The following is a 10,823-nucleotide window of genomic DNA, read 5'->3' as shown; positions in this document are numbered from 1 at the left end:
ACACAGCCCAGGCAAGACTTCCTCATACTGATGGATTCCCTGGCTGTTTCAGTTCTCTTGCTAGGGAATGCTCTGAACCAAGGTCCTGAGGGCACAGGGGGCCATGAACACATCTCTTCTGCCCACCTACTCTCCCATGCCAGGGCTGGAAGTGTGGACAGAGCCCTTCTCTCACTGAGACATGGTTGCAGGGTACAACGGGAAGGCGGTGTCCCATCCCCAAGGAAGGAAAACTAAGACCCAGAGAGGGGATAGGACTTGCACAGAGCAAGAGGTAGTAAAGCCCCTGCCCGGATTCTGCCTGTTGCCCACCGCCCTGGGTTCCTGACAGGAATGCTGATATTCTGTGCGGATCCCCATGGGGACAGGCCTCCCACACACACACCTGGCCCAGCTCTGTGCATGCTGGAGCTTAGAGAGCTAGTGAAGAAGATGCCTCCAGGGAGGCAGCCTGGAGTTAACAGTTGGTCCCCCCCCAGGGGCAGATACAGTTCCCATCTCCGGAGGACCTGGTTTCCTGGGGGAGCCCTCGTGCTTGTGTCACACTGGCTGGGACACATGGGGACAGATGACCGTTTCGAGATTTTCCTATTTTCCTTCTTAGTTACTAAGCAACCAAGTAGAGTCTAAATGCTCAGAAGAGATAAAGCAGACGAAGCACTGAATAGTGCCCAGAGGGGCTTGGCCCCCACAGTGTGGCCTGCTGAGTTCTCAGGGGCTACAAGGGTCATTCTCGGGGGGAGAGTAAGCTGTGGGTTGGGGACAGTGAGGCAGATTGGGAGACCAGCGGGCTGTACTACCCACCTGGATACCCCCCAAGAATCCCCAGGATAGCCCAGATTTGATGGGAAAAAGAGGAAGGATTATATGCTGACGCACTCTGGGGCCTTGGGCCAGGCACTGCCTCTCTTAGGGCCCCCGTTACCCCCTGTATACCATGGGCACCTGTCTCTTGCCAGCTTGGGGGGTACAGTGAAGGCAGTATGAATACACCGGTGGACACTGGGTCACTTCCAGGATGGCCGGGGCTCACAGTGCTGGGCAAGCATCTATCTCAGTCTCTTCCATGCTGCTCTGGAAGGCCAGCAGAGCCCAGGAGGGGTGAGCATAGAAGATGGCCTTTCTGCTGTCCTGTGGGACAGGCTGCCCACCATGAGCAGCCCTCACCCCCATCCGCTGAGGCCCTGCCCTTCCCGAGATATTGAGTGGACTGCTCTGTCACCCACAGCCCTCTTGGCCACCGCCGGCCCATCTGTAACGCTCTCCTCACACTCTCCCACATAAGTGGGGGCTCCCCTCATTGGCTCTCTGTTCAAAAAGCCTCTCCTTTCTAAAAAGCCTGGGAGGCCTTCACCCCACACACCCACACACCCCTGCGGTTGGCAGCAGAGAAGAGTAGCAGCACCAGTGAATGGTGCCCTGGACACAGCTCCCGGGGTGCCTGGGGACAGGCTGCAGACCCAGGCAGTGTACTGAAGCCCAGCGGGGAACCCCACCCCCCAGGGTCCAGGGCTAGCAAGGATCCCAGGCTGCGGTTTCTCAACCACTCAGCGCTAGGCTTGCACTTCTGCAATGGGAAATCACACATACATTTTCCTTCCTAATGGGAAAAAGGAAGAAAGCAGCAAAACTGATGAATGCTCTGACGTATCACATCCCCAAACCGCAGCCTTAAGTGCCAAGCCAGACCTGCCCTGGCCAGGACCCATTTGCTCCTGAGAGCTCATGGCTGCCGAGTCACAGCCAGAGGTGCCCCTGGCGGTAAGGTAGGTGGAGGGAGACTTGATGTACAGCCAGGGGAGATGGCCCGCGGCGGCGGGGGGGGGGGGGGGGGGGAGGTGGGGAGCAGAGCCCCTGCTGGCTACTCACCAGGCACGTATCTCAGTGTCTTCCTGCTGTCTCCTCCCAGAGACGGCATTGGTAGGGCTGGGTTCTGCTTCCCCAGAACAACTGGAGGGTCCTGGAGATGTGAGGGCCTCTTCCGGGGCTCTGTGCTGCTGGGGGATTTCTGTCGGCTCTGGAGCGCGCAGTGGAGCAGAGAGTAATGTCTCACGAGCAGCGGTGAACCCCCATTTCTGAGGGATTTTCTCAGGGTCCCTGGGATGTGAGATTGGGTCCTAGAAGTGAACTCTGAGTTTCTGGCCTGGCCTGAGGACTTGGATACACCGCTTGGCCATTCCGGGCCCAGCTTGTCTTTTGTAGTCAGGAGGTCTCCTGCAGGCTGGGGCCAGAGCGGGTTGTGGATGGAGACATGTGTATATCTGTGCTTTAGGGAAAAGGGAGGGGCCTGAGGGGCCAGAGTGGAAGGTCTTCACCATGAACCTACTTCACCCAAAATGCAGAAGGGGTGGAGGGTCCCAGATTCAGACCACCTGTGACAGGATTCCAGCCGCCCCCCCCGACCCCCCCCCCCCCCCCCGCCACTCCACACACAGCCCTTGAGCTCTAGGCTCACATTTGCCGCGTACCTAAACTTGGTTTCACATGATTTTCCTGTGTGAGCGTGTCTTCATTGAGCCATTTGTCAAATGTGCCCCTAGGCACATGTGGCCAGGCCCTGTTTGTACAGGCCAATGGGACACTGGGCAACAGGGCGGCTCAGACCACAGCCTGACCCTGGGAAGTCTAGGGGACAGAGCAGAAGGGCTCAGGGAAGACAGGACGAGGACCCACATAATTCTGACGTGTAATGAGAAGATGGACTGAATGGCGGTGTCCAGAAAGGGTCAGAGGGCAGAGACAGGAAAAGAGCTACATAGAAGACGCCACGTTAGAAACAGGCCTTTCAAGAGGAGCGGTATTTGGTCAGGGTTTGGGATGGAGGATACATTCTTAGCAGAGAAAAACCTGTAAGCAAAGTCTGGTGCCGAGAAAGTGTACAATTAGTTATTCCAACCCACTCATCCCCTGGTTCCCAGTGAAGGCTCTGGCAGGTTCTGGGCCATATGGGGTTGGGGGATGTGCCAGAGAGTTTATATTCCTCAAATGCATGCAGGAGCAAAGCCGGCTATTGTAAGTAGCCTTGCTGCATGTGCCAGTGACATTCTAAAGGACAAATGATCAGAGATGGAGTTGCTGGAACAAAGGATGTGTGAGATTCACACTGTGGCCGCCTTATTACTTGGCCTCCACACAGCCCCTGTCAGTTCTTTTTTTTTTTTTTTTTTTTTTTTTTTTAAGAGAGAGAGCGCGCATGCATGACTTAGGGAGGGGGAGGGGGGACAGAGCATCTGAAGAGGGCTCTGTGCTGAGAGCAGCAGAGCGAGCCTGATACGGGGCTCGAACTCACAAACTGTGAGATTGTGACCTGAGCCGAAGTCAGGTGCTCAACCAACTGAGCCATCCAGACGCCGTGAGCCCCTGTTGGTTCTTGAGTGACATCTCTCATGGCTCTCCACCTTCTCCATCAGGATCTGTCCTCTGCCCATATAGTGAGACATTCATGCCCAAAATACACTTGGCATGGGGCCAGGCCCATAGAAGCAACTTGGAACATGCTAGCTGTTTTTCTTCATCCTCTGGGTCTCCAGGGAGCCTTTCTGGTTCCCCCAGGAGCCAACTGGGCTTCCCTGTTCTGTCTCTCTCCATAATTCCTGATGCAAGAGGCACCTGTCTCCTCCCCCAGCTGGGTGTTCCGGAAATCAAGTTCTTGTTCTCCTGTTGCCTGTGCTCATTGCCAGCAGCTGCTCAGTGCCTGGCTCAAACAAGGGCCCAGCAAGGGTATTTTTGTGTGACAGTTGGATACAAGGAAGGTGTATCCTGTCTGTCTGTTCTTCCCTCCCCCCAAGACAGGGCCAGATTGTCTCCAGATGTCAGTAGGCCACCACCATAACCACACCGCAGAAGCTGGTATCCCATATACCTTACAAAGACAAGGAGGGGCATACTGACAGTACAGAAAAGAAAACTAAAGCTCAGAGTGGATGGGTGGTAAGGCCCACTCACAGAATATGATCAAGGTGACACTGAGATTAGAACCAGTGGGGCTGAGGGGCGCCTGGGTGGCTCAGTCGGTTAAGCGTCCGACTTTGGCTCAGGTCATGATCTCATGATTCACGGGTTCGAGCCCCATGTTGGGCTCTGTGCTGACAGCTCAGAGCCTGGAGCCTGCTTGGGATTCTGTGTCTCCCCCTCTCTCTGCCCCTCCCCCACTCGCACTCTGTCTCTGTCTCTCAAAAATGAATAAACGTTAAAAAATATTAAAAAAAAAAAAGAACCAGTGGGGCTGAACTTCCACACCAGCTTGAGCCTCGGTGTTATCCTGGCTTGAGCAGGATGACCGTGTCCACACTCCATGCTCTGCTCTGTTGGGCTGTAGGGGGTCCAGGGCCCCTGAGCCGGGCAAGCATGTCTAGGTTCAGGGAGTCACAGAGGTGTCAGGCTCCAACCACACTTCTCTGTCTGTGTTCCATCCTTCCCAGGCTCCCATCCACGGAGAAGCCCCTCACGGTCCTGCATGTGAGCCTGTACCACCCCACGCAGGACCCAGACACCTTTGCCAACGTCCCACCGAAGCTGCAGCATGACACCAACCCGCTGCTGGTGGGGCGGGGCCCGGACGCCCACCTCCAGCTGCGGCTCCCGTGCCTCTCCCGCAGACACCTGTCGCTGGAGCCCTACCGGGAGAAGGGTGGCACTCCCCTGGCCTTCTGCCTGAAGGCCCTGAGCCGCAAAGGCTGTGTGTGGGTCAACGGGCTGACTCTGAGGTTCCTGGAGCAGGTTCCACTGAGCGTGGTCAACAGGGTTGCCTTCTCCGGCATCCAGATGGTGGTCCGCATAGAGCGAGGCACCTCCCTGGAGGCCTTTGTCTGCTGCTTCCATCTCAGCTCCTCGCCCCTGATTCACAGGCCCCAGGCTGAGGAGACTGATGAATGGGAAAGCAAACCCCAGGAGCAGCCGCCCCCAAGTTCGGGGCAGCAAGCTCCAGATCACCGGGGGCTTCTCCACGGCCCTTCCCATCCAAGCCCTGGAGGAGGAACAGAAACACAGCTCCAGAAGGAGCCCTCAGAAAGTATGCTCTGCTAGCCCCGCCAGCGGCCCAGAGCAAGGCTTACCTGAAATAGAACTTGAACTCTTGTAGCTACATCATGTGAGGCTGACAAGCAAGACGGGCCTGGTAATAATGAACAGATTCTGCAAACACGAACAGCCTGGGCTGGGGGAGCACCCTCCATGGTTACAGCTACGTAAAGGAACGGGAACTTTGTATACGTTAGAGGCCCTGAGGGCTTCTGAGAGCCTCTCTCAGCCTTTCCCCACGTTTCCCCTGGCCTGTCTGCCTAGGAGTTACTTTATGTGGCTAATTTCGTGAGCCGCTTAAGAGCTGGAGTCTGAGGTTGCACGAGGAATGCATGGACACATGTACCAATTACGTTCGTGGTAGCTCGGGGTTACCTTGGGCTTTCTAATACCCACAGGCACTCAGGGCTTAGGGAAGCCTGTGTTTAATAAACTGTAAGTATTTCATTAAGCTGGCATGCCCAGTAGGATTCCCTGATCGCCAGACGGGGTGCGTGCACGCCACGTTGTCACGCAGAGGCAGGGGCGGGAAATACAGAAGAGGTGTAAGAGGAAATTGGAAAGGTGGGGGCTCACATTTCTGGAAAGGATGTGGGCAGAGCTCAGGGTTTCCTGGGGGCGGGGAGCTGGGGGCTGGGCCTGCCGGGAAACTCACTGTCACACGGTCATCCTCACACTCCCTCCCTCTGTTATTTCTGGATCAAAGCCTTGGCTGATGGGAGGGCAAGACCTCCAGGGAAAGGTGGCTTCCCAGAGCAGAGAAATCTTTCAAGACTAAGTCAGTGAGGGTGGGGGGAAGAGGTTGTGGTAAAATTCAGCTCAACGGTAATTTTACTCAAAGTGGGTCATATACCAACGGGGGTGGGGTGGTCTTTCCAATATAAGGGACTAGTTAGTAAGCCATGCAGGTTAAGGGTGGGACAACTTCTCAGTGAACAGAGGGGCTGAGCACAAGTACCTACTCTCCACATCATCTCCATTCCAACTCCCCAGTGGGGGCTTGCAAGCATCATTGAGAAACAATGTTCACCCGTGCCGTGAAGGGAGGGACCTACAAACTCAGATGGCCATCATCATCTTAGACCATGCTCTAGGATATTGGAGACACTGAGCCTGGCAAGAAGATTCAGCTGGTCTGCCAGGCACTCTCTGAGCATCCTCTCCATGGGGAAGACAGCAGTGGGCAGGAACCAGGCCTGTCCTGGCTTGGGAAGCTTCCCTTCTAATGGGGAATAGGACAAGTACACTCAGATTACAGCAAAAGGCAGAGGAGGGCAAGGGCTGTAAGAAGAAGGGGCTGTCCAATGTTGTGAATGGCATGTGGGGGCCCCCAAATGGTCCTTCACTCAGTTATTCAACAAACTTTCACCAGATGCTATGCAAAGCCCCAGGAACCCGCAGTGAACTAGGCTGACAAAGTCCCTGCCCCCAGAGAGCTTACCTGGGCTCATGAAAGACACCTGTTGAGGAACTAATCACTGAATTATTTGATCACCCCTGTTCTTGGTGCTGTAAACATTGTGTTCTCTCTCTCTTCGGGCTGGTGTTAACATTAGTTCTACCATTAAGTGGCCATGTCTGGTGAGTGCTTACGTGTGCTTAGCCCTCTGCTAGGAGCTATGTGCCTTGCCCAGCTGAATCCTCAAAACACTCAGATGGACAGTGGTGTTAACACATTGTGCACCTGGGGAAACTGAGGCTTAGAAAAGGTATCTTGCCCAATATCATGCCACTTACTGGCTGTGTGATGTTGGGCCAGGGACTTAGCCTGCTCTTGGTCTCCATTTCCCCCTCCGGCAAGTGGGTAAGATAACAGTCACCATTCACTGGTGATGTTATGACGGTCTTAGGAGCTCATAGTGAAGCATCTGTCACATAGTAGGCACTCAGGAAGGGCTAGATACCATCATGAAACCTGACAGAGGGAACGTGATGGGTCCGTACCCAAGGGCTCACCTGCAGTCTGTGATTTCCTGATAAAGGATTTTGCCTTTGCTGCAGCCCTGGTGGGCAGTCAGGAGGGGGCTTTAACCTGTTCCTTGCACCAGAAGGCCCATATTTAGAGTTTGTTGGATGGGAGACACACGGTCGGGGCTGGCAAGCAGAAGAAGCCGTGTGCTGGGCGGTCTGATGAAGCCCACTGTTTTGGAGCTGCCTTTGTATTTCATGCACGGGTTGAAAATGCAGCGATCATCCCTCCGGAGACCAAAACGTTCACCAAACTGTGTATAAGGGAGCAAATACAGAACAGGGAAGCCACAACCTGGAGACCACACCTGAATTTCAAAGGCAGAAAAGAGGAAGCTGGCTGGTGGCACGCTACCCCAGAGTCCCAGGGGGCAGCTCCCCTGCTCCAGCACGGAACCTCTACCACTCAAGGGGTCCCCTCCCCCCCCCGGAAGAAAGTAAACCCTAGCCGCCGGGGGTCTATGAGAGGAAACGAGTTACCTCCCCCATGAGGAGTGGGAGATTCAGAGGGAAGTGTCTGGGAGTCCCTCCAGGCCCCAGGATGAAGTGTACAGCAGGCTGCAGGATGCCTGCCAGACACGAGGCAGGAGGGAGCCCAGACACGTCCGGCTCGTTGTTTCGGACTCTGCTGATTCACAAACTCTCCTTGGAAAACTCACCGCTTGCCTCGTACCAGGTTGCAGGGCAGCAAAGCTCCGCTCCGTGCTAGATTCCATCTTTCTTGACCAGAGAACCATTTAAATCACCAGGTCCCTGCACCCACCTACATTTGCACACTTGGCCTGCACAGGCAGCCTGAGCAGGTTGGAAAGACCCTCCCAGAAACCTCCTCTGCATTCTCTCAGCTCCCATACACAGGGCAGTGCTCGGAGGCGAGGGGGTGCACGTGCACGAACGGACACGGGCCACGCCCACCCGCTGGGGCGGCTCCAAGCCGGGGCTCTGCAATCGGGTGCTGCCTGGGTTGGAATTCCTACTCCACCGTTACTAGCTCTGTGACCTTGGACAAGTGAATGAATGTCCCTGTGCCTCTGTTTCTTCTTCTGGAAAATGGGAAAAGTGACAGCCAGCGGTGGTGGTAAAATGAAGCAGTGCATATAAAGCACCTAGTGTGGTGCTTGGCGCATAGTAGGTACTCAGTAGAGTAAGCTTTCACTGTCCAATTCGGTGGAATGAATTGAATGCGGGTTGACACATACACTCAGCATAGACACACATGCGTACGTCTGCTACAAAGGGCTACAACAGGTAGCCCTAGAGCACTACGATTCTCTGAAGGCATGTCCGGAAATCTAGAAATCACCCCTTGTGCCCTTTAAGACATTTTAACCTTCACATTCCTCTGCTCTTCCAAGAATGGGAGTCTCCCCAACCTGTCTGTAAGTGGGACACCGTAACCTCCCGAGCTCCATTTCCAGGGAGACCTGAGAACTCCACATAAATGTGCAGGGCTCTGAGGCGTGAGCAAGCATGGTGAGGATGTGATGGCAGGACAGCACAACCGTGGCTGTGGCCTGGAGCAAGGAAGGGCACCGGACACCCCAATGCTGTCGCCATAGTTTCTGTGTCTGTCTCCCTGTGAGACTTAGGCTCCACACAGATGAGGACCACGGGTGGTTTGCTGTTGTGTTCCAGGGGGCCTCTGGGGAGCTGGTCAGAGAATGGATGGACAGATGGGCAAGGTGAGTTGTTAAGGCGTGAGCGAGGCAGGTGAGGGCATGGCCAAGGCTTGTAGTGACAGGAGGAGAGATGGGTCGGCCAACTGGGGCAGCAGGGCCTGGAAGCCGTGGGCAGACAGTAAGTCTCTTCCAGCTCTAGGCCTCAGGGAGGAGAGCCCAGATCCTCCAGCTGGCGCAGAACACAGCTTGTGCTTCTCTGTGGGGCTTGAGCCTCTGCAGCCCAAGCCAGCCAGGATGCTGCATTTTTGAGATTCTGTGAGATGACTGCTGGGGAAGGTCGACAGATGTGACAGGTCCCCATGTGACTGAGAGCTCTCAGCACTTCCTAGAGGCACATAGGTACCTCCAGGAGACTCTAGGAGGGGCTCCAATCACTAGGAGTCTTGAGTTGGACCGGCAGGATAGAGTGTGGGCCCCCAGCCCCCCACATCTCCTTGGATCTGGTTTGATACCTCTGCTCCACGCCCATATGATGGAGACCACCCTCCACAGAACCTCCTCCCCCAGACACTCGCTAGGAACACGCTGCCTCCCTAAACCGACACCCCACCTGCACAGACCAGAACTGTTCCTTGAAGGGATTCCCTGTGGCTTGGGAAGCTAAGATATCACACTGCTGAAGGCATCGGTATTTCCAAAGAAAGGGCTGGAGAGGGTAACGCTTACCCTGCTGGAGTGAGTTTCATTGTAGAATGAGCGGCATTAAACATTTCATTGTAGGCCAGGGGCGCCTGAGTGGCTCAGTTGGTTAAGTGTCTTCACTCTTGATTTCTGCTTGGGTCATGATCTCATGGTTCGTGAGTTCTAGCCCCGTGACGGGTTCTGTGCTGACAGCATGGAGTCTGCTTGGGATTCTGCCTCTGTCCCTCTCTGCCCCTACCCTGCTCGTGCTCTCTCGCTCTCTCTCAAAACAAATAAATAAACTTTAAAAAAAGGCTTCACAGTAGGCCGATGAAGAAAACATGTCCCTTTCCCCTCAAATGGATAGACACTTCATAAATGTATAAAGCAAGACATAGTCAAGTGGCTGGTTCAAGGTCTCCCTGTGACTAAATAGAGCTGAGACAGGATTCCAACAGAGCTAAGAACGGATTCTTTGCCTAACAGCCCACTGAGTAGCTAGGCTGCTGTCAGCAAAGATGTGTGTAGAAGCAAGTAAGCCACAGGCAGTGTGGACAGTTCATCACCACCTCCAGGACCTTCCCCCACCCCCAAACTGGGCTGCGGAGGGGAGACTATCTACTTTATCTACTGTGTGAGCTCATTTCTTCCTCCTCAGCTTCTACCCCATGGCACCTGGTGATGCTGATGCTGCCATCGGGTTAGCTGGTCCCCAAACTGGACCCTCCAGCTTCCTGTCGCTGTGGCCGCCCTGCCCACATTCCGGCGCGCTCTGGTCGCTGGCCGGCACACGAGGCCCAAGCCTGTGCAAGGCTCTGGGAGAGGAGTAGACAGACCCAGCTCCTCCGCCTCTAAGTGGAGATGCCAAGTTAATGAACTCTATTCACATTGCAGGGCTGTGATCCCTCTTACCTTGAATGTGAACTCACAGGCGGATTAAAGTGAAATAAAACCTACCATTTGAATTACATTCTCAGCTGATTGGAAACATACATTACCTCCCTATGACCGGGCCGTGAGAAGGGAAGTTATTATCTTTCTTTAGAGTTTGTAAACTCTTTATGGCTGAGGCAGCTTTAAGCCCGCCGGGGTAAGAAATGATCCGGGAATAAATTGCTCTCATTTACCTTTGTTTTCCAATCACACGCTCCAGTGGGAACAAAACATCCTAAGTGAAGGGATGTGGGAAGCCAGGTGATCCCCAGCAGAAGAGTTTAATTATTTTCTTCTTTAAGGACGTGAGTTGAAAAGGCTTTAAAGTGTCGTTTGGTATGGGGCTTGCTCCGCAAAAATGTGCCCTCCCCCGATAATGCCAGCCTTCCCTGAACTGTTACTGTTCTCTGCCTCTTCTTTCCAGGGGAACATAGCCTCCATTTCCCCCACAGTGCCTACCTTTTTAAGGGGCACTGGCAGCTACAGTGCCCAGCTCCAGACCTTTGGGAACCAGGAAGGAGTCTGAGAAGGGGCAGATTTGAATAAAATTCAAATCACAGTCCTGGAAGGAGGGAAAAGACCCATGGGGTCTGGAGTTCTGAA

At 54.5% G+C, this 10,823-nt stretch overlaps 1 protein-coding gene across 1 annotated transcript; it reads left to right on the top strand.

Annotated features, from left to right (window-relative positions):
* Positions 1-1,628: 1,628 nt before the first annotated feature.
* TIFAB (TIFA inhibitor) lies at positions 1,629-5,560 on the top strand. Its single transcript, XM_047096578.1, has 2 exons — positions 1,629-1,766; positions 4,422-5,560. Exons 1-2 carry the CDS (start codon positions 1,726-1,728, stop codon positions 5,023-5,025), a joined length of 645 nt encoding a protein of 214 aa, XP_046952534.1. The 5' UTR covers positions 1,629-1,725; the 3' UTR covers positions 5,026-5,560.
* Positions 5,561-10,823: the final 5,263 nt, after the last annotated feature.

The sequence above is a fragment of the Lynx rufus genome, unplaced genomic scaffold, assembly GCF_022079265.1.
Source record: "Lynx rufus isolate CCGP_SWC_20201006 ecotype Redwood Valley unplaced genomic scaffold, mLynRuf1.p SCAF_1, whole genome shotgun sequence".
Lineage (NCBI taxonomy): Eukaryota > Metazoa > Chordata > Mammalia > Carnivora > Felidae > Lynx > Lynx rufus.
The sequence above is the reverse complement of the archived record's forward strand: the minus strand, read 5'-3'. Positions and strand labels throughout refer to the sequence as shown.

Excerpts from the sequence above, each read along its gene's own strand:
- TIFAB (XM_047096578.1), top strand. The coding sequence starts at position 1,726 with ATGGCTGCCGAGTCACAGCCAGAGGTGCCCCTGGCGGTAAG. Across the intron at positions 1,767-4,421 it reads GAGGTGCCCCTGGCGGTAAG|GCTCCCATCCACGGAGAAGC; the intron begins GTAGGTGGAGGG and ends CATCCTTCCCAG.